The 25,432-nt window shown below is 33.8% G+C and overlaps 2 protein-coding genes across 2 annotated transcripts; both read left to right on the top strand.

Moving 5' to 3' along the window:
- Positions 1 to 1,949: 1,949 nt before the first annotated feature.
- On the top strand, positions 1,950 to 3,560 carry LOC123467019. The gene is made up of 2 exons (XM_045167080.1): positions 1,950 to 2,715; positions 2,965 to 3,560. The coding sequence occupies exons 1-2, from the start codon at positions 1,950 to 1,952 to the stop codon at positions 3,558 to 3,560; spliced, it is 1,362 nt and encodes a 453-aa protein (XP_045023015.1).
- Positions 3,561 to 7,384: 3,824 nt separating this feature from the next.
- Positions 7,385 to 8,669, top strand: LOC123467018. The gene has a single exon (XM_045167079.1). It carries the CDS (start codon positions 7,526 to 7,528, stop codon positions 8,543 to 8,545), a length of 1,020 nt encoding a protein of 339 aa, XP_045023014.1. The 5' UTR covers positions 7,385 to 7,525; the 3' UTR covers positions 8,546 to 8,669.
- Positions 8,670 to 25,432: the final 16,763 nt, after the last annotated feature.

Raw genomic sequence — 25,432 nt, 5'->3', positions numbered from 1 at the left:
ACATGGTCATTGATCGATTTTTATTCCCAGAAACAGAATTGATCACTCTGCAGGATTACAAAAGCCAAACAATGAAACGCTTAAGAGAAGGTTTTGCACTAGCTAGACAGAATTTGTTAGATGCCAGGGTTCGACAAAAAATTGAATATGACAAAAGAGCAAAAGAAAACAACTTTCAACTAGGAGACAGAGTACTACTAGACGTAAGAGTGACTAAGTTAGGCACGAGCAAAAGCTCAATCCTAGATATCAAGGCCCATACAGAATTTCTAAAGTCCACTCAAACGGAACTGTAGAAATACGTTCCTACAATGGCGCGAGAACTCAACTCACCCATGTAAATCGGTTAAAGGCGCTAACTGAATGTATGGTATGGCGTGATGAGGAATGTGTCGACTTTGAAGATCTAAGAACCATTGGGTTTAGAGTAACAAGGCCAGATGACGATTCCAACAATAACAGGTCAGACGAAGAACCGGAAGAAGAATCTGACGAAGATGAGACAGAAAATTTTGGTTTCGAGAATGAGAATGGCCTAATCACGGCAAACCCCGAAACAGGTCAACAACCAGGAACCTTTGGCTACGGCAACCCCTTTTTAGAAATTGAAGTCCCTAACGAGATCTGGTACGACCCAAAAAAAATTCGGAACGAAGAAACTAATAACGCACCGAAAGATATAGAGATACAAGTGCAATCAAACGGTACCAAGCGAGAAAAAAGGTCACGAGTCGCGACCCGTCTTCCCGAAAAATTTAGAGATTTTGACATGAGAACATAAAATTTCTTTATAATTAAAGCTATCACTATTGGAACTTACTTTTCGTGGGAGTTCTGGAAAGGTTGGATTAGAATGGTGAACAGCGTCTGAACTAGTTCTACAGAACAAAAAGTTTTTATACGAAGTTCGTGAAGGTCGAACTACAAAAGGGCTGAAACGTTTGAAGGGTATGTCCGTTCGTTAGACGTCCAAGGAGAAATTACATAGAAAAGATGGGCGTATAAAAATGTGTGTTACGTAATAACAAAGGGTAGGTAAAAAACAAAATTACCCTCCAAATTAAAAAAAAAAAGAAAAAAAACCCTTATGTATTCTTGCACACCACAGCCGAGTTCGTCAACGAAGAATCTAGCGTGACAAATTTCGTTCAAATGAGTTGAAGCGTGCGGGAGTTTTTAAGAAATCCCGAAAATTTGAAATTAGCGCCCAAAACAACGATGAAGCCCCTTCCCACTAGTAGTAGAAATCTGCCCCTTGATTTAAAAAAAAGTGTAAAATAAAAAAAAAAAAAGCACATCATGTATTCTTTTGCACCCCACAGCCGAATTCGTCAACAACGAACCTAGCGTGACTAATTTCGTTCAAATCAGATGAAGCATGCGGGAGTTTTTTCAGAAATCCCGAAAACTTGAATTTTGCGCGTGGGAGTATGATGAAGCCTCGACCCACTAGGAGTAGAAATCCAATCACTTATAATGATAATAATAAAGTTGTGTGTTTATTATATTTACACTCCACAGCGTTTCGTGAAAAACGAACGTAACGTGGGAGATTAGCGTGAAAAAATGTGTGTTATAACCTTTTCTCTTATACCACAACCAGTTCGTAATTTTTTTCTCTCTCTATTCTTAGTTATTTTTTGATAGTACTCTTCACCTGTCTACAAACAGCATGGGCGATGAACGCCACGATATGCGACTGTAGCCAGGCAAAGATGAAAGGATTCTTGAATTTCGGCGACGAAAATTGCCAGATTATAGAAGTTCCATCCCCTCCAAAAGCTGTTGTATATACCCTCTTGTCTCACTTACCAGAAGTTAAGCGATTTCCGGGATATATGTGTAGTGTTTGGTATGCCCATCGTACATTAAGCACAGATTTCTTTGGGTGGCACACACATAGTCAAAGCAAATGGCCAGTAGTGGCCACCCCAGAAATGTGCCACGAAATGAAGGAATTCAGGAAATGTGGGAATCAAGCGATAAATCCAGCGGGAGCACGGAAATTTACTTACGACTTGTATCCTTTCATGCAACCATTATGGATAAGAACCATAAAACAGTCGATGCTAAACTGCAAAATTGAGGAAGTAGCTTTAGAAACCGAATGCGACAATTGTACAATTAACTCGCCGTTAGGAACACTTTCGGGCAGCTTAAACGGAACGGCCACCGTTAACTTTATCACCCTAATCTGGGACAATTCGTATAAAGAAAAGAAAGACTGTGAGCTTAAGTTAGTAAGAAGCGGGGAAGGATTACTTTACAAAACGAATGAGGCCGAAATCAAACGATTACAAGACAAACACAGCCAAACAGATTTTTTGATCAACACAACCATGCTAGCGTACTGCGGAAAACGACAGTTTCAAAGTGTTATGGGAATGGAAAAAATTTTGATAGCAATTAACATGGCACCGCCTACAGGGGAGTTCGAAAAATTCGATGCAAATGCGACGATAGAGAACGAGAATAAAACCAGCGGGAATACTACTAAGGCACAGATCAAACAAGTGGCCTCTACGTTAAAAGCAGAAATAGAAGCAGCAGCCCATGTCCAGTACACCAGAGACATAGCACTGGACTACGAAAATAGACTAGCACGAGAAATTCGGCGATTGCAATGCGAAAACAGGAAAATGAATCATCACAGTGTTATAGTAAGCGCACAGTATAATGGCTGGTTAGCAGCTGCCCACATGCAACTCCCAAGATGTTCGAAATTAGTAGCTAACGGTGCCCAAGCTTCAATCTTGCAATGTAGGGAGCAAAATGTTACCTTCCAAACTGAATTTACGAAATGTGGCCCCCAACCACGTTATCTTAATTTTACAATAGCAGTCGAAGGTTGGGAACTCGTGCCCTTCACCGACTGATATTGGTATTCAAATTTTGTAAATTTTAACGGGAAAACTCACGCCTACAAAAATGGGGAATGGATTCCAATATTTGCCAACATCCAAGTTCAAGGGAGAAAACTAATTGAAACGGAGAAATTCGAAGCCGACAACACTTTAGCAACCCTTCTGCAAATGCATCCAGCAATTCAAAATAGCCCTTTGAGTCATGCGTCGGTGATGGCTGACATCCTTGCCACCATTCACGAACATCATTCAGAGGACAACACAAAAGAACTTCTCACTTCCAATGTCTTAATTCACCATAGCGATGCCCCCCACGTAGATTTTGTAGCAAAAATGGGAGGGTGGATAACAAATTATGGAGCCATTTCAGGCTTCGGGATGATTTCAGTATTCGCCGTTAGATTTTGTGGTATCGGATTCCTCCTACTCAAAGCCTTCCCAATTATGCCAAAAATATTCCAACTTAACTGCTTCAGCAAAACACCAGCAGCAATTACTGCAACAGCCACACCACCGCCGATTCAAATCATTATGCCTCCTACCAGCAGTTCATATTCAACCAAATCCACAGCCTCAGAACGACAAACAGAGCCCCCACGCAGAAAGAAGAGGCAGCGAAACCGCCAACGCCCTAATCAACCTGAAACCGAATCCTTCCTCCAAGAAAATCAAGCCAACCCTCCCAGACGAGCTTGATGACTTACAATAATAAATACAATAATTTTCGCCGCTGTGTACCTATAATCAATGTGCTCCAATTTGTTTACTTTCCTTAAAACCCTCTTCTAGACTCAATAGCATAATTTCTGGTGTCGGATTGTCCACTTTTCAAACCATGTTCCATTTTTTCGTCTCCTAAGAAGAAACGGGTCGTCAAAGGAAGTTACAAGGGAGAATGTAAAAGAGATCAAACGTATACGCACCCCCCAAAAAACAAAAACAAAACAAAAAAGCACTGTAATAATACTCACGAAGGATATGCCGACTGAATGGTTCAACTCGGGAGCACGACAAATAGACGAAGTCTAATCCAGGAAACTGAAACGTCGTACCCGTGTCATCAGCGTAGGATTCACACATCATTCGATGAAATTAAAATACAGAAGCTGGGACTGATTGTTGCGGGACGCAACAAAAGAGGAGGGGGGTGATGTAAAGAATCGATATCTTAACTTACAAAGAACCTTGAGAGTTCAACTTCTCAGGATAAAACTTGTTATGGTCACAAAACAATACAGGAAGTTAACTCGAGAAAGACCCCTACTCGTGACCCTTAATCTGATTGCCCATCTAGCTAGTCTAGAATATTCCCCTACTTGTCCCTAGGGCAAGGTTACCGCTTTCTTTAGTTGACCGCTAGAAAACGCTTCACTTGACCTCCAAGAAAATGCCACTCTGAGAGGTAATAAATACGACTAACGAAGAAGAAACAGGGAGACTCTTTGACAGACTGTTCCCCACTTAACGTGTACTAGTGTGTTATTCCTTTCATCAAACCAACCATTCTTCTGTCCTGTTCTTTCATCATCGTACAGCCTTCCTCCCCGTATGTTGTAGCAGAGAAATGCGGTAAATACAAAACTCAAATTAAAATCTAACTTCTTCGTTAATAGTCTACGCAGTCACATGCGGAAAACTATTACAATACCATGAGTTTTTACTTCTATATGTAAACAGGATCAAATATACTTGTATTCAATGTGAATACACTGTTATATTATGAGTTTATACTTCTACATGTAAACAGAATCAAATATACTTGTATTCAATGTGAATACAGTGTTATACCATGAGTTTTTACTCCTATATGTAAACAGAATCAAATATACTTGTATTTAATGTGAATACACTGTGATACCATGAGTTTTAATTTCTATATGTAAACAGGATAAAATAAACATGTATTAAATGTGAATACAATGTTATACCATGAGGTTTTACTTCTATATGTAAACAGGATCAAATATACTTGTATTTAATGTGAATACACTGTTATATTATGAGTTTATACTTCTACATGTAAACAGATTCAAATATAATTGTATTCAATGTGAATACAATGTTATATTATGAGTTTATACGTCTACATGTAAACAGAATCAAATATACTTGTATTCAATGTGAATACACTGTGATACCATGAGTGTTTACTTCTATATGTCAACAGGATCAAAAATACTTGTATTCAATGTGAATACACTGTTTTATTATGAGTTTATACTTCTACATGTAAACAGAATCAAATATACTTGTATTCAATGTGAATACACTGTTATACCATGAATTCTTACTTCTATATGTAAACAGGATCAAATATACTTGTATTCAATGTGAATACACTGTTATATTATGAGTTTATACTTCTACATGTAAACAGAATCAAATATACTTGTATTCAATGTGAATACAATGTTATACTATGAGTTTATACGTCTACATGTAAACAGAATCAAATATACTTGTATTCAATGTGAATACACTATGATACCATGAGTTTTTACTTCTATATGTAAACAGGATCAAAAATACTTGTATTTAATGTGAATACACTGTTTTATTATGAGTTTATTCTTCTACATGTAAACAGAATCAAATATACTTGTATTCAATGTGAATAGACTGTTATACCAAGAGTTTTTACTCATTTATGTAAATAGGATCAAATATACTTGTATTCAATGTGAATACACTGTTATATTATGAGTTTATACTTCTACATGTAAACAGAATCAAATATACTTGTATTCAATGTGAATACACTGTTATACCATGAGTTTTTACTTGTATATTTAAACAGGATCAAATATACTTGTATTAAATGTGAATACACTGTTATATTATGAGTTTATACTTCTACTTGTAAACAGAATCAAATATACTTGTATTCAATGTGAATACACTGTTATACCATGAGTTTTTACTCATTTATGTAAATAGGATCAAATATACTTGCATTCAATGTGAATACACTGTTATATTATGAGTTTATACTTCTACATGTAAACTGAATCAAATATACTTGTACTCAATGTGAATACACTGTTATACCATGAGTATTTACTCCTATATGTAAAAAGGATCAAATATACTTGTATTCAATGTGAATACACTGTTATATTATGAGTTTATACTTCTACATGTAAACAGAATCAAATATACTTGTATTTAATGTGAATACACTGTTATATTATGAGTGTATACTTCTACATGTAAACAGAATCAAATATACTTGTATTAAATGTAAATACACTATTATATTTTGAGTTTATACTTCTACATGTAAACAGAATCAAATATAGTTGTATTCTATGTGAATACACTGTTATATTATAAGTTTTTACTTCTACATGTAAACAGAATCAAATATACATGTATTCAATGTGAATACACGGTTATATTATGAGTTTATACTTCTACATGTAAACTGTGTTACAATTGTATCTCCCGCCAATATCCCCATCCCTAATTATGTGCTTGTCTCTGCCAGATGGCGGGTCAATTAGCCAGACGCCTTTGTCTACCTGTTGTAAAAGGCAGTAGAGGGTAAACCGTCTGAGCGACAGGACCATAAGAGGGGGCTTTGTTTAAACGCTGGCTTTCCCTCGCGGATTATTTTTCCATTCCCTTTTCGCGTGTTCCCTTTTTTTTTGTGTAACTGTGCGAATCCCAAGTACAGGGACGGAATACAACTATTTCGTTGAACTATTTAATTGCCTCTTTCGAGGGTAAATCCCAGTGTTCTCGTTACGAACGTAACAATTGGTGTCAGAAGAGGGATTACAAGGCCTTAGAACGACTTTTAAAAAGTCGCCTTACTGAACGCCACTGCCTTAAAGTATTTATTTATTATTTTTTTTTCTCTCTCTTCTCTGAGGTTTTGTCTTGTCAATTTGTGAAGTGGTGTGTGAATCTCCGTAAGTTTTCATTTTTTTTTTTGGTTTATATTTTGTGTGTTTTGTGTGTAACTGACATTTTAGGGGCGCCGCCATATTGGATCCAGTCGTGTGTTGGAGGCAGGCGTGACTGTGGGCGTGGCCATATTGGATCTGTGTTACGCGACAGACTCTCCCGCAAAGTAGTTTCCCGTGGGATCGTGGTTTTTTTTTTTTTTTTCTTCGCTTTGAAGCCAAAGTTGAAATATTTTCTTTTGTTGTTTTGTTAATTTTTCGGCGTTTAATTTCTTGTTTCTTTTTTTTGGCGCGCCAACAATTTAAGCGAGTTTCGGTTGGTGTACCTAAGCTTTTGTTGGGTATTTAATTTGGTTTTTGTGTGTTCGTCTCCTGACTTATTTGCTTTTGCTGGTGCCGTCGTTTATGTATGTTTATTCTGTTTCTTTTTTTGCAAGTGGGTTTTTTTTTTTTTTTCTCTTTTTTTTCTTTCTCGTGGTTGACCGACTGATTAGTCACGTCTGTTTTGGGTCTTTTTCTTTTGGTTGCTTTTGCTGGCGTCGGGACCTGCATGTCGGATACGGATTCCGAGATTAAAGAACCTTTTTTGGTTTTGAACACCACTATCACTTACGGAACCGTAGCCAACAAACCGATCCAGAACCGGTTAGACCCCGTTTAGTTCGCCCTGTACCTCGCTATCCACCAAACGACGCTGCTAAACAACGTCTGGAATTTGACATTTCTCCTTCGGAAGCGTCGACCAAAACTGAAATGGCGGACAATGCAGCTCTCATCGCTGCGTTACAAGGGTTTACCACGGCAGTAGCAACGGACGCAGCAGCGAGGCAGAACCAGATGGCGCAGCTACTTCAAGTTATCGGGGGCCAACAGCAAAACCAAGCCGCTATGCAAGCCATTGTTGCTGCACCACCCAATGCACCTGTTATTCGGCCCTCCACAGTGGCGGTAAACTCTCTACCACATTTTTCAGGTAGTGCAGACGAGGACGCACAGGGGTTTGTTGACCAAGTAAACAGGGTAGCAGGGTTAGAAGGTTGGACGGCCGAGAACTGTCTTTTGGTTGCCGTAACACGTCTTTTAGGTACGGCGTCCCAATGGCATGCGCAAACCGGGCAGAACCATGGTACGTGGCCACTTTGGTCGGCGGCCCTTGTCACAAACTTTTCCCACACCTTGTCGTTTTTGGAGTGGAGCTTAATGGTGGAAGCAAGAGTGCAGAAACCAGGGGAATCTTGTTTGGAGTACGTTTTGGACAAGCGTAGATTATGTCTGCGCTCTCCTGTACCTTTGCCAGAGGCAGACATCATTAAGGCGTTGCTTAGGGGGTTAGGTAATCCAATTTATATCGCGGCGCTTACGGCTCAGCTACCTGTCAATTTTACTGACTTCGTAACTCGTCTACGGGACTTGGAACAGCTTGGCTTATCGAGTGTTCAAATGGGTATTCCTGCCCCGCCTGTAACATACACTGCACCCTTTAATGGCACGGCATGTCCTGCGCCACCTGTTGTCGCCCCACCTGCACCACCTGCCCCAAATTTCGCGGCTCTTTTTCAAAATCTTGGTGACAGATTGGTCAATCAGATTTCAGCGTCGATGTCGCGGCTGGCGGTTAACCCGATAGCCGGTGGTTCGCGCGCTGGAGCCCCGATGCCCCAGAGAGGCCCACCACAGAGACTTTGTTATGTCTGCAACAGGAATGGACATATTGCCCGGGACTGCCCAGCAAAAAACGACGCGTCTGCCCGCCAACGGCAATGGCGCCCTTAAGAGGCTTTGTTTTTTTTGAAAACCGACCTGCCTTACCCCTTATCAAAGTCTGGATCGAAAAAGTAGGCGAAGTTATAGCCCTCGTCGACTCTGGTGCAAGTGTTAGCGCAGTCCGGCTGAGTGTCGTGCGCAAATTTTAAATCCAAGCCGCAAGGTGAACAAAGCTAAACTCAGGGGCGTCGACAACAAACCGGTGCGCGTCGAGGGATCTTTGCCACTCAACGTTAAATGGGGGGGTAAACTTGTAAAAATTAATAATGTAACTGTCTTGAGGACTGCACCATTTGCCTTAATTTTGGGGGTTGATTGGATCGTTAAAAGTAATACAAGTATAGTGGTTAAGAGGGGGAGGATTGAACTAGTTGGGGAAGGGAGTAAAATTTCGAATGGGGAAGGGAGTAAAATTTTAAATGGGGAAGGGAGTAAAATTTTGAATGGGGAAGGGAGTAAAATTTTCAATGGGGAAGGGAGTAAAATCGTGGAAATTAAGGAAGGTGAAATCTTAGGGGAACGGGGGGGAAAGAAGGTACGATTTGCGAAGGACGTTTTTATAATTAATGAAGGAACGGAAGAAGAAAAGGTTTGCGTGTGTGACGAAGAGCAAAAACGGGAAGCGGTTGACTTAGTTGTGGGGGGAGTAGAAGGAAATGAAGAATTTATCATCGGGAATGATATTTGCGAGTATCTCGCCGAACAGTCACCGTCAAAGCGCCGTGGGTGGATGCCTGTTAAGGTGGACGGACCCCAAACCATCCCGCCTAATTCACTCATGTTTGTGAATGGGAGATTGCCAAGTTGTATTTCGGGGGAGGGGATTTGTTAAATTTAATTCTTGTTCAAAACCGGGGAAAGAATGGGTAATACCGTCGAGTATTGTAGATATTAGGGAAGGAATTGTGAAAATTGCTATTGTAAATTACGCCTCGGTGGAGTTGAAGTTGAAGCGGCGCCATTTTTTTGTGTTGTTGAAGCAGACGAAGACGTGGAAATGTCTGGCGTGTCAGAAAGTGGCGGAATTCCAGAAGTTGGCGCAACCTTGATCTCAGAAGATCATTTCTCTAAGTTAGCTCCACAAATCAGAATGGGGGAGAAACTCAGTCCTTTGGAGCGCGCAAAAATAGTTGAGTTGCTTGAGCGTCGACAAAAGTGTTTTCCAGCGTCAAAAAGAGCCATCGGACACACGACAGATGTCGTGCACCACATCGACACGGGGGATGTTCGTCCCATCAAATCTGTGCCATACCGGGTGTCTGCTTTTGAACGCCAAATTATTGCTGACAAGGTCGAAGAAATGTTGGAGGACGGGATTATTGAAGAGTCTTATAGTCCGTGGAGTTCGCCCGTAGTGTTGGTGAGGAAGGCGAAATCGGGAGAATATCGATTTTGTGTCGATTTCCGTCGTTTGAATGCAGTGACAAAACGTGACGTATATCCATTGCCTCGGATCGACGACGTTTTCGATCGATTAGCAGGCGCCCAGTTTTTTTCATGTCTTGATTTGGCCAGCGGGTATTGGCAGGTGCCAGTAGCGGTAGAAGATCGAGAGAAAACCGCCTTCGTCACCCCAGACGGCCTTTATCAATTTTCTCGTTTACCGTTCGGTTTAAACTGTGCCCCAGCAACATTCCAGCGTTTAATGGACAAGGTTTTGGCTGGCCTGAAATGGCATATGTGCCTTGTCTATCTGGACGACGTTCTTGTTTTTGGGAAGACGTTTGAGGAGCACTTGGCACGTCTAGAGCTGGTTCTAACAGCCCTAGAACAAGCAAATTTGACTCTGAACGTCAATAAATGTGTTTTTGGCTCAACCATGGTGTCTCATTTAGGACACGTAGTTGACGCGGAAGGTATTCGCCCAGAGAGTGAAAAAGTTCGAGCCCTAACGACAATGCCAGTAACTAATCTGAAGTCCTTACGCGGTTTTTTAGGTCTTGCTTCATATTATCGACGTTTCATACCCGACTTTGCAGCCCTTGCGCACCCTTTACACTTACTTTTGAAGAAAAATGCTGGATGGAGATGGACCGAGCGTCAAGAAGGCGCAAAGAACAGGATCATCGAGCGCTTGACCTCAGCTCCTGTTCTGGCTCATTTCGATGACGTTCGGGAAGTCACCATCCAGACAGACGCAAGTCAAATCGGGCTCGGGGCAGTATTGTCACAAGATGCTGGTGAGGGTCATCGGCCTGTCTCTTTTATTAGCCGGAAGCTGAGTGATGCAGAAACGCGCTATCACGCAAACGAGCTGGAGTGTTTGGCAGTTGTCTGGGCATTAAAGAAATTCCGCACTTAAATTTATGGTCGACATTTCATTGTGAAAACGGATAGTTCTTCCGTAAAATGGATGATGGGAAAAAAGGAGTTGAAGGGCAAATTTTCCAGGTGGGTGCTTGATCTCCAAGAATTTGATTTTACCATTGAGCATGTCAAAGGCGTAGATAACCAAGTAGCAGATGCCCTGTCTCGGAATCCGGCGGAGACGATTGTCGAAACCAATGATTCTCAGACAGAGGAAACATGCTGTATTGCCGTAAATATGCCTGAAACTGGCTTAGCATCAAATGAGGTCGCCCTCTTGCAACAACAAGACGGCCAACTCCAACCAATTTTCGTTTCCTTGAGTTCCCCAATTCAAAACAATATGTCTAAACGGTTTGTTATTCGGGGTAAAGTCTTGTATAAAAAAAATAGTCATTCGGGTAGAAAATTTCTTTTAGTTGTTCCCTCCATCCTTCGTCGCAAAGTCCTTGAATCTTGTCATGATTTTCCCTCATCCGGGCACCAGGGAGTAGAGAAAACTTTATTTAGAATTAAAAGTAGATTTTGGTGGCCACGGCTGGGTAGGAGTGTGAAAGTGTTCGTCCAATCTTGTCTTTTCTGTCAAAAACACAAACATGCTATTGGTCACGTGATTGGTAAGCTCCTCCCCATCGAGCCACCGTCATCCCCATTCCATCTCATCGGTGTCGACCATTTAGGTCCATTTAAGAGTACATCTGCAGGATATCGCCACATCATCGTCGCGATCGACTATTTGACTAAGTGGATCGAGGTACAGCCTGTTCCAGATACGTCGTCTAAATTTGCCACTGTTTTTTTGGAGCAAAATATCCTCTTCCGGCATGGAACACCTCGGCGCCTAATTTCGGATCAGGGCACGGCTTTCACCTCGAAGTTGTTTTCTGACTGGACAAGCAGGTGGAATATCGACCACGTTTTTGCGACCGCAGAGCATCCGGAGACCAATGGGCTGGTTGAACGGGTAAACAGGACGTTGACACTTGCTTTCTGTGCTTTCGTTAATACGACCCATGATGATTGGGATTTGCATCTGTCCGCGGCAGCATTTGCCATTAATACGGCTAGACAGGCCACTACGGAAATAACTCCTTTCGAACTAGTGCATGGTCGTTTCCCAGTCCTGTCTATTGAAAACATGTTTCCCTGGCCGGATAAAGAGAAGGAGTCGCACTCGCAATTTTTGTCGCGTATTGCGGATTTGAGGATGGCAGCGCGGGTGCGGATTCTTAGGAAGCAACGAAAAACAAAAGAACGCGTCGATAGACGAAGAAAAGTGGACACCGAGCTCTTACTGGGCGATCTTGTCCTCGTTCGCCGGAAGCTCCATAAGAAAAATCTTACAAAGAAATTGTTGCCTAAATTCATCGGACCGTTCCAAGTGGTGAAAAAGGTGTGTCCAACAACATATTTGGTAGAAGATCTGCCCGCGCGCCGGAAGAAGAACTCACATCGGAGGTTTAACGCTCATGTCTGCCAGATTCGTCGGTTTCATGGTCGGTCGGATCTTGAGTGGGATGAGTCGGAAGATATAACGGTAGAAGAATCTTCGTCATCATCGTCCTCATCAAGTGACGTAAGCTCATCGGAATCGGAGAATGAGCCACCCGAAGCCCCACCAATAATTACGCCATTACCTGTTACGAGGATTGGGCGACAGACAAGACGGCCGGCGTGGATGAGGCAATATCACACATGACCATACACGCACTTCTTTCGCTATGTTTATATACATTTTCTTTTTTTTTTATTACCTAGCGGTGTTTTGCCTTGTGGTATGTGTCCTTTTTTTTTTGCTTTGTTTTTTTTTTTTTTTTTTTTGCTTCTTACGTGGCTACAACTAATTCAAGTACTTTTTTTTTTTTTCCTTTCTTTCCTTTTTTTTGGGGGGGGGTAATGGGTAACTGGTAATTTTAGAGCCGTGAGCGGAGGGAGGGTATAGTATTCTGGAGGGTTGGTAAAAGTGGAAATTTCGAAGTTCTTTGTTTTGCTTTTCTTTTGTTTAAATCAGTTGTGCTCGTCTTGTTCCCTTTTGTGTTTTGTTTTGTTTGTTCTCGTTTTTTTTTGTTTTTTTTTATGGCGAACTTCGAGTCAGGAAGGGCCGAATGTTACAATTGTATCTCCCGCCAATATCCCCATCCCTAATTATGTGCTTGTCTCTGCCAGATGGCGGGTCAATTAGCCAGACGCCTTTGTCTACCTGTTGTAAAAGGCAGTAGAGGGTAAACCGTCTGAGCGACAGGACCATAAGAGGGGGCTTTGTTTAAACGCTGGCTTTCCCTCGCGGATTATTTTTCCATTCCCTTTTCGCGTGTTCCCTTTTTTTTTGTGTAACTGTGCGAATCCCAAGTACAGGGACGGAATACAACTATTTCGTTGAACTATTTAATTGCCTCTTTCGAGGGTAAATCCCAGTGTTCTCGTTACGAACGTAACAACTGAATGAAATATACCTGTATTCAATGTGAATACAAAGTGATACCATGAGTTTTAACTTCTATATGTAAACAGGATCAAATATACTTGTATTCAATGTGAATACACTGTTATATTATGAGTTTATACTTCTACATGTAAACAGAATGAAATATACTTGTATTCAATGTGAATACACTGTTATACCATGAGTTTTTACTTCTATATGTAAACAGGATCAAATATACTTGTATTCAATGTGAATACACTGTTATACCATGAGTTTATACTTCTAAATGTAAACAGCATCAAATATACTTGTATTCAATGTGAATACACTGTTATACCATGAGTTTATACTTCTATATGTAAACAGCATCAAATATACTTGTATTCAATGTGAATACACTGTTATACCATGAGTTTTTACTCCTATATGTAAACAGGATCAAATATACTTGTATTCAATGTGAATATACTGTTATACTATGAGTTTATACTTCTATATGTAAACAGATTCAAATATACTTGTATTCAATGTGAATACACTGTTAGACCATGAGTTTTTACTCCTTTATGTAAACAGGATCAAATATACTTTTATTCAATGTGAATACACTGTTATACCATGAGTTTTTACTCCTATATGTAAAAAGGATCAAATATACTTGTATTCAATGTGAATACACTGTTATACCATGAGTTTATACTTCTATATGTAAACAGCATCAAATATACTTGTATTCAATGTGAATACACTATTATATTATGAGTTTATACTTCTATATGTAAACAGGATCAAATATACTTGTATTCAATGGGAGTACACTGTTATATTATGAGTTTTTACTTCTATATGTAAACAGCATCAAATATACTTGTATTCAATGTGAATACACTGTTATACCATGAGTTTTTACTTCTATATATGTAAACAACATCAAATATACTTGTATTCAATGTGAATACACTGTTATACTATGAGTTTATACTTCTACATGTAAACAGCATCAAATATACTTGTATTCAATGTGAATACACTGTTATACCATGAGTTTTTACTTCTATATGTAAACAGCATCAAATATACTTGTATTCAATGTGAATACACTGTTATATCATGAGTTTATACTTCTACATGTAAACAGAATCAAATATACTTGTATTCAATGTGAATACACTTTGATACCATGAGTTTTTACTTCTATATGTAAACAGCATCAAATATACTTGTATTCAATGTGAATACACTGTTATACCATGAGTTTTTACTTCTATATGTAAACAGGATCAAATATACTTGTATTCAATGTGAATACACTGTTATATTATGAGATTTTACTTCTATATGTAAAAAGAATCAAATATACTTGTATTCAATGTGAATACACTGTTATACCATGAATTTTTATTTTTATGTGTAAATAGCATCAAATATACTTGTATTCAATGGGAATTTACTGTTATATTATGAGTTAATACTTCTACATGTAAACAGAATCAAATATACTTGTATTCAATGTGAATACACTGTTATCCCATGAGTTTTTACTTCTATATGTAAACAGGATCAAATATACTTTTATTCAATGTGAATACACTGTTATATTATGAGTTTATATTTCTACATGTAAACAGAATCAAATATACTTGTATTCAATGTGAATACACTGTTATACCATGAGTTTTTACTTCTATATGTAAACAGGATCAAATATACTTGTATTCAATGTGAATACACTTTTATATTATGAGTTTTGATTTCTACATGTAAACAGCATCAAATATACTTCTATTCAATGTGAATACACTGTTATATTATGAGTTTATACTTCTATATGTAAACAGAATCAAATATACTTGTATTCAATGTGAATACACTGTGATACCATGAGTTTTTACTTCTATATGTAAACAGGATCAAATATACTTGTATTCAATGTGAATACACTGTTTTATTATGAGTTTTTACTTCTACATGTAAACAGAATCAAATATACTTGTATTCAATGTGAATACACTGTTATACCATGAGTTTTTACTTGTATATTTAAACAGGATCAAATATACTTGTATTCAATGTGAATACACTGTTATATTATGAGTTTATACTTCTACTTGTAAACAGAATCAAATATACTTGTATTCAATGTGAATACACTGTTATACCATGAGTTTTTACTCCTTTATGTAAATAGGATCAAATATACTTGTATTCAATGTGAATACACTGTTATATTATGAGTTTATACTTCTACATGTAAACTGAATCAAATATACTTGTATTCAATGTGAATACACTGTTATACCATGAGTATTTACTCCTATATGTAAAAAGCATCAAATATACTTGTATTCAATGTGAATACACTGTTATATTATGAGTTTATACTTCTATATGTAAACAGCATCAAATATACTTGTATTTAATGTGAATACACTGTTATATTATGAGTTTATACTTCTATATGTAAACAGCATCAAATATACTTGTATTAAATGTAAATACACTATTATATTTTGAGTTTATACTTCTATATGTAAACAGCATCAAATATAGTTGTATTCTATGTGAATACACTGTTATATTATAAGTTTTTACTTCTACATGTAAACAGAATCAAATATACATGTATTCAATGTGAATACACTGTTATATTATGAGTTTATACTTCTATATGTAAACTGCATGAAATATACTTGTATTCAATGTGAATACAAAGTGATACCATGAGTTTTAACTTCTATATGTAAACAGGATCAAATATACTTGTATTCAATGTGAATACACTGTTATACTATGAGTTTATACTTCTATATGTAAACAGAATCAAATATACTTGTATTCAATGTGAATACACTGTTATACCATGAGTTTTTACTTCTATACGTAAACAGGATCAAATATACTTGTATTCAATGTGAATACACTGTTATATTATGAGTTTATACTTCTACCTGTAAACAGAATCAAATATACTTGTATTTAATGTGAATACACTGTTATATTATGAGTTTTGACTTCTACATGTAAACAGAATCAAATATACTTGTATTCAATGTGAATACACTGTTATACCATGAGTTTTTACTCCTATATGTAAACAGGATCAAATATACTTGTATTCAATGTGAATATACTGTTATACTATGAGTTTATACTTCTACATGTAAACAGCATTCAAATATACTTGTATTCAATGTGAATACACTGTTAGACCATGAGTTTTTACTCCTTTATGTAAACAGGATCATATATACATTTATTCAATGTGAATACACTGTTATACTATGAGTTTATACTTCTACATGTAAACAGCATCAAATATACTTGTACTCAATGTGAATACACTGTTATACCATGAGTTTTTACTCCTATATGTAAAAAGGATCAAATATACTTGTATTCAATGTGAATACACTGTTATAATTATGAGTTTATACTTCTACATGTAAACAGAATCAAATATACTTGTATTCAATGTGAATACACTGTTATATTATGAGTTTATACTTCTACATGTAAACAGGATCAAATATACTTGTATTCAATGGGAGTACACTGTTATATTATGAGTTTATACTTCTACATGTAAACAGCATCAAATATACTTGTATTCAATGTGAATACACTGTTATACCATGAGTTTTTACTTCTATATAAAAACAGCATCAAATATACTTGTATTCCATGTGAATACACTGTTATATTATGAGTTTATACTTCTACATGTAAACAGAATCAAATATACTTGTATTCAATGTGAATACACTGTGATACCATGAGTTTTTACTTCTATATGTAAACAGGATCAAATATACTTGTATTCAATGTGAATACACTGTTATATCATGAGTTTATACTTCTATATGTAAACAGAATCAAATATACTTGTATTCAATGTGAATACACTTTGATACCATGAGTTTTTACTTCTATATGTAAACAGGATCAAATATACTTTTATTCAATGTGAATACACTGTTATACCATGAGTTTTTACTTCTATATATGTAAATAGGATCAAATATACTTGTATTCAATGTGAATACACTGTTATATTATGAGATTATACTTCTACATGTAAAAAGAATCAATTATACTTGTATTAAATTTGAATACACTGTTATACCATGAATTTTTATTTCTTATGTGTAAATAGCATCAAATATACCTGTATTCAATGGGAATTTACTGTTATATTATGAGTTAATACTTCTACATGTAAACATAATCAAATATACTTGTATTCAATGTGAATACACTGTTATCCCATGAGTTTTTACTTCTATATGTAAACAGGATCAAATATACTTTTATTCAATGTGAATACACTGTTATATTATGAGTTTATATTTCTACATGTAAACAGAATGAAATATACTTGTATTCAATGTGAATACACTGTTATACCATGAGTTTTTACTTCTATATGTAAACAGGATCAAATAAACTTGTATTCAATGTGAATACACTTTTATATTATGAGTTTAGATTTCTACATGTAAACAGAATCAAATATACCTCTATTCAATGTGAATACACTGTTATATTATAGTTTATACTTCTAAATGTAAACAGAATCAAATATACCTGTATTCAATGTGAATACACTGGGATACCATGAGTTTTAACTTCTATATGTAAACAGGATCAAATATACTTGTATTCAATGTGAATACACTGTTTTATTATGAGTTTTTACTTCTACATGTAAACAGAATCAAATATACTTGTATTCAATGTGAACACACGGTTATACCATGAGTTTTTACTTTTATATGTAAACAGGATCAAATATACTTGTATCCAATGTGAATACACTGTTATATTATGAGTTTATATTTCTACATGTAAACAGAATCAAATATACTTGTATTCAATGTGAATACACTGTTATACTATGAGTTTTTACTTCTATACGTAAACAGGATCAAATAAACTTGTATTCAATTTGAATACACTGTTATATTATGAGTTTATACTTCTACATGTAAACAGAATCAAATATACTTGTATTCAATGTGAATACTCTGTTATATTATGAGTTTATACTTCTACATGTAAACAGAATCAAATATACCTGTATTCAATGTGAATACACTGTGTTACCATGAGTTTTAACTTCTATATGTAAACAGGATCAAATATACTTGTATTCAATGTGAATACACTGTGATACCATGAGTTTTAACTTCTATATGTAAACAGGATCAAATATACTTGTATTCAATGTGAATACACTGTTATATTATGAGTTTATACTTCTACATGTAAACAGAATCAAATATACTTGTATTCAATGTTAATACACTCTTATACCATGAGTTTTTACTTTTATATGTAAACAGGATCAAATATACTTGTATTCAATGTGAATACACTGTTATATTATGAGTTTATTCTTCTACATGTAAACCTGAATCAAATATACTTGTATTCAATGTGAATACACTGTGATACCATGAGTTTTAACTTTTATATGTAAACAGGATCAAATATACTTTTATTCAATGTGAATACACTCTTATACCATGAGTTTTTACTTCTATATGTTAACAGGATCAAATATACTTGTATTAAATGTGAATACACTGTTATATTATGAGATTATACTTCTACATGTAAAAAGAATCAATTATCCTTGTATTCAATGTGAATACACTGTAATACCATGAATTTTTATTTTTATATGTAAATAGCATCAAATATACCTGTATTCAATGTGAATACACTGTTATACCATGAGTTTTTACTTTTATATGTAAACAGGATCAAAGAAACGTTTATTCAATGTGAATACACTGTTATATTATGAGTTTATACTTCTACATGTAAACAGAATCAAATATACTTGTATTCAATGTGAATACACTGTTATATTATGAGTTTATACTTTTACATGTAAACAGAATCAAATATATCTGTATTCAATGTGAATACACGGGTATACCATGAGTTTTAACTTCTATATGTAAACAGGATCAAATATACTTGTATTCAATGTGAATACACTGTGATACCATGAGTTTTTACTTCTATATGTAAACAGGATCAAAAATACTTGTATTCAATGTGAATACACTGTTATATTATGAGTTTATACTTCTACATGTAAAAAGAATCAAATATACTTGTATTCAATGTGAATACACTTTGATACCATGAGTTTTAACTTCTATATGTAAAAAGGATCAAATATACTTGTATTCAATGTGAATACACTGTTATACCATGAGTTTTTACTTCTATATTTAATCAGGATCAAAAATACTTGTATTCAATGTGAATACAATGTTATATTATGAGATTATACTTCTACATGTAAAAAGAATCAAATATACTTGTATTCAATGTGAAAACACTGTTATACCATGAATTTTTATTTTTATATGTAAATAGCATCAAATATACCTGTATTCAATGTGAATACACTGTTATATTATGAGTTTATACTTCTACATGTAAACAGAATCGAAAATACTTGTATTCAATGTGAATACACTGTTATACCATGAATTTTTACTTCTATATGTAAACAGGATCAAATATACTTGTATTCAATGTGAATATACTGTTATATTATGAATTTATACTTCTACATGTAAACAGATTCAAATATACTTGTATTCAATGTGAATACACTGTTAGACCATGAGTTTTTACTCCTTTATGTAAACAGGATCATATATACATTTATTCAATGTGAATACACTGTTATACCATGAGTTTTTACTCCTATATGTAAAAAGGATCAAATATACTTGTATTCAATGTGAATACACTGTTATATTATGAGTTTATACTTCTACATGTAAACAGAATCAAATATACTTGTATTCAATGTGAATACACTATTATATTATGAGTTTATACTTCTACATGTAAACAGGATCAAATATACTTGTATTCAATGGGAGTACACTGTTATATTATGAGTTTATACTTCTACATGTAAACAGAATCAAATATACTTGTATTCAATGTGAATACACTGTTATACCATGAGTTTTTACTTCTATATAAAAACAACATCAAATATACTTGTATTCAATGTGAATACACTGTTATATTATGAGTTTATACTTCTACATGTAAACAGAATCAAATATACTTGTATTCAATGTGAATACACTGTGATACCATGAGTTTTTACTTCTATATGTAAACAGGATCAAATATACTTGTATTCAATGTGAATACACTGTTATATCATGAGTTTATACTTCTACATGTAAACAGAATCAAATATACTTGTATTCAATGTGAATACACTTTGATACCATGAGTTTTTACTTCTATATGTAAACAGGATCAAATATACTTTTATTCAATGTGAATACACTGTTATACCATGAGTTTTTACTTCTATATGTAAACAGGATCAAATATACTTGTATTCAATGTGAATACACTGTTATATTATGAGATTATACTTCTACATGTAAAAAGAATCAATTATACTTGTATTAAATTTGAATACACTGTTATACCATGAATTTTTATTTTTATGTGTAAATAGCATCAAATATACCTGTATTCAATGGGAATTTACTGTTATATTATGAGTTAATACTTCTACATGTAAACATAATCAAATATACTTGTATTCAATGTGAATACACTGTTATCCCATGAGTTTTTACTTCTATATGTAAACAGGATCAAATATACTTTTATTCAATGTGAATACACTGTTATATTATGAGTTTATATTTCTACATGTAAACAGAATCAAATATACTTGTATTCAATGTGAATACACTGTTATACCATGAGTTTTTACTTCTATATGTAAACAGGATCAAATAAACTTGTATTCAATGTGAATACACTTTTATATTATGAGTTTAGATTTCTACATGTAAACAGAATCAAATATACCTCTATTCAATGTGAATACACTGTTATATTATAGTTTATACTTCTAAATGTAAACAGAATCAAATATACCTGTATTCAATGTGAATACACTGGGATACCATGAGTTTTAACTTCTATATGTAAACAGGATCAAATATACTTGTATTCAATGTGAATACACTGTTTTATTATGAGTTTTTACTTCTACATGTAAACAGAATCAAATATACTTGTATTCAATGTGAATACACTGTTATACCATGAGTTTTTACTTGTATATTTAAACAGGATCAAATATACTTGTATTAAATGTGAATACACTGTTATATTATGAGTTTATACTTCTACTTGTAAACAGAATCAAATATACTTGTATTCAATGTGAATACACTGTTATACCATGAGTTTTTACTCATTTATGTAAATAGGATCAAATATACTTGCATTCAATGTGAATACACTGATATATTATGAGTTTATACTTCTACATGTAAACTGAATCAAATATACTTGTACTCAATGTGAATACACTGTTATACCATGAGTATTTACTCCTATATGTAAAAAGGATCAAATATACTTGTATTCAATGTGAATACACTGTTATATTATGAGTTTATACTTCTACATGTAAACAGAATCAAATATACTTGTATTTAATGTGAATACACTGTTATATTATGAGTGTATACTTCTACATGTAAACAGAATCAAATATACTTGTATTAAATGTAAATACACTATTATATTTTGAGTTTATACTTCTACATGTAAACAGAATCAAATATAGTTGTATTCTATGTGAATACACTGTTATATTATAAGTTTTTACTTCTACATGTAAACAGAATCAAATATACATGTATTCAATGTGAATACACTGTTATATTATGAGTTTATACTTCTACATGTAAACTGAATGAAATATACCTGTATTCAATGTGAATACAAAGTGATACCATGAGTTTTAACTTCTATATGTAAACAGGATCAAATATACTTGTATTCAATGTGAATACACTGTTATATTATGAGTTTATACTTCTACATGTAAACAGAATCAAATATACTTGTATTCAATGTGAATACACTGTTATACCATGAGTTTTTACTTCTATACGTAAACAGGATCAAATATACTTGTATTCAATGTGAATACACTGTTATATTATGAGTTTATACTTCTACCTGTAAACAGAATCAAATATACTTGTATTTAATGTGAATACACTGTTATATTATGAGTTTAGACTTCTACATGTAAACAGAATCAAATATACTTGTATTCAATGTGAATACACTGTTATACCATGAGTTTTTACTCCTATATGTAAACAGGATCAAATATACTTGTATTCAATGTGAATATACTGTTATATTATGAATTTATACTTCTACATGTAAACAGATTCAAATATACTTGTATTCAATGTGAATACACTGTTAGACCATGAGTTTTTACTCCTTTATGTAAACAGGATCATATATACATTTATTCAATGTGAATACACTGTTATATTATGAGTTTATACTTCTACATGTAAACAGAATCAAATATACTTGTACTCAATGTGAATACACTGTTATACCATGAGTTTTTACTCCTATATGTAAAAAGGATCAAATATACTTGTATTCAATGTGAATACACTGTTATATTATGAGTTTATACTTCTACATGTAAACAGAATCAAATATACTTGTATTCAATGTGAATACACTATTATATTATGAGTTTATACTTCTACATGTAAACAGGATCAAATATACTTGTATTCAATGGGAGTACACTGTTATATTATGAGTTTATACTTCTACATGTAAACAGAATCAAATATACTTGTATTCAATGTGAATACACTGTTATACCATGAGTTTTTACTTCTATATAAAAACAACATCAAATATACTTGTATTCCATGTGAATACACTGTTATATTATGAGTTTATACTTCTACATGTAAACAGAATCAAATATACTTGTATTCAATGTGAATACACTGTGATACCATGAGTTTTTACTTCTATATGTAAACAGGATCAAATATACTTGTATTCAATGTGAATACACTGTTATATCATGAGTTTATACTTCTACATGTAAACAGAATCAAATATACTTGTATTCAATGTGAATACACTTTGATACCATGAGTTTTTACTTCTATATGTAAACAGGATCAAATATACTTTTATTCAATGTGAATACACTGTTATACCATGAGTTTTTACTTCTATATGTAAATAGGATCAAATATACTTGTATTCAATGTGAATACACTGTTATATTATGAGATTATACTTCTACATGTAAAAAGAATCAATTATACTTGTATTAAATTTGAATACACTGTTATACCATGAATTTTTATTTTTATGTGTAAATAGCATCAAATATACCTGTATTCAATGGGAATTTACTGTTATATTATGAGTTAATACTTCTACATGTAAACATAATCAAATATACTTGTATTCAATGTGAATACACTGTTATCCCATGAGTTTTTACTTCTATATGTAAACAGGATCAAATATACTTTTATTCAATGTGAATACACTGTTATATTATGAGTTTATATTTCTACATGTAAACAGAATCAAATATACTTGTATTCAATGTGAATACACTGTTATACCATGAGTTTTTACTTCTATATGTAAACAGGATCAAATAAACTTGTATTCAATGTGAATACACTTTTATATTATGAGTTTAGATTTCTACATGTAAACAGAATCAAATATACCTCTATTCAATGTGAATACACTGTTATATTATAGTTTATACTTCTAAATGTAAACAGAATCAAATATACCTGTATTCAATGTGAATACACTGGGATACCATGAGTTTTAACTTCTATATGTAAACAGGATCAAATATACTTGTATTCAATGTGAATACACTGTTTTATTATGAGTTTTTACTTCTACATGTAAACAGAATCAAATATACTTGTATTCAATGTGAACACACGGTTATACCATGAGTTTTTACTTTTATATGTAAACAGGATCAAATATACTTGTATCCAATGTGAATACACTGTTATATTATGAGTTTATATTTCTACATGTAAACAGAATCAAATATACTTGTATTCAATGTGAATACACTGGTATACTATGAGTTTTTACTTCTATACGTAAACAGGATCAAATAAACTTGTATTCAATTTGAATACACTGTTATATTATGAGTTTATACTTCTACATGTAAACAGAATCAAATATACTTGTATTCAATGTGAATACTCTGTTATATTATGAGTTTATACTTCTACATGTAAACAGAATCAAATATACCTGTATTCAATGTGAATACACTGTGTTACCATGAGTTTTAACTTCTATATGTAAACAGGATCAAATATACTTGTATTCAATGTGAATACACTGTGATACCATGAGTTTTAACTTCTATATGTAAACAGGATCAAATATACTTGTATTCAATGTGAATACACTGTTATATTATGAGTTTATACTTCTACATGTAAACAGAATCAAATATACTTGTATTCAATGTTAATACACTCTTATACCATGAGTTTTTACTTTTATATGTAAACAGGATCAAATATACTTGTATTCAATGTGAATACACTGTTATATTATGAGTTTATTCTTCTACATGTAAACCGAATCAAATATACTTGTATTCAATGTGAATACACTGTGATACCATGAGTTTTAACTTTTATATGTAAACAGGATCAAATATACTTTTATTCAATGTGAATACACTCTTATACCATGAGTTTTTACTTCTATATGTAAACAGGATCAAATATACTTGTATTAAATGTGAATACACTGTTATATTATGAGATTATACTTCTACATGTAAAAAGAATCAATTATCCTTGTATTCAATGTGAATACACTGTAATACCATGAATTTTTATTTTTATATGTAAATAGCATCAAATATACCTGTATTCAATGTGAATACACTGTTATACCATGAGTTTTTACTTTTATATGTAAACAGGATCAAAGAAACGTTTATTCAATGTGAATACACTGTTATATTATGAGTTTATACTTCTACATGTAAACAGAATCAAATATACTTGTATTCAATGTGAATACACTGTTATATTATGAGTTTATACTTTTACATGTAAACAGAATCAAATATATCTGTATTCAATGTGAATACACGGGTATACCATGAGTTTTAACTTCTATATGTAAACAGGATCAAATATACTTGTATTCAATGTGAATACACTGTGATACCATGAGTTTTTACTTCTATATGTAAACAGGATCAAAAATACTTGTATTCAATGTGAATACAC

This window comes from Daphnia magna, unplaced genomic scaffold (genome assembly GCF_020631705.1).
Source record: "Daphnia magna isolate NIES unplaced genomic scaffold, ASM2063170v1.1 Dm_contigs134, whole genome shotgun sequence".
Lineage (NCBI taxonomy): Eukaryota > Metazoa > Arthropoda > Branchiopoda > Diplostraca > Daphniidae > Daphnia > Daphnia magna.
Note: the sequence above shows the minus strand (reverse complement) of the source record. Positions and strands in the feature narration are given on the sequence as shown.

Bases quoted from the DNA above. Each gene is read 5' to 3' on its own strand.
- LOC123467019 (XM_045167080.1), top strand. From the start codon at position 1,950: ATGAAGGAATTCAGGAAATGTGGGAATCAAGCGATAAATCCAGCGGGA. The intron at 2,716-2,964 runs GTTCGAAATTAG...CCAACATCCAAG, and splicing joins CCACATGCAACTCCCAAGAT to TTCAAGGGAGAAAACTAATT.
- LOC123467018 (XM_045167079.1), top strand. From the start codon at position 7,526: ATGGCGGACAATGCAGCTCTCATCGCTGCGTTACAAGGGTTTACCACG.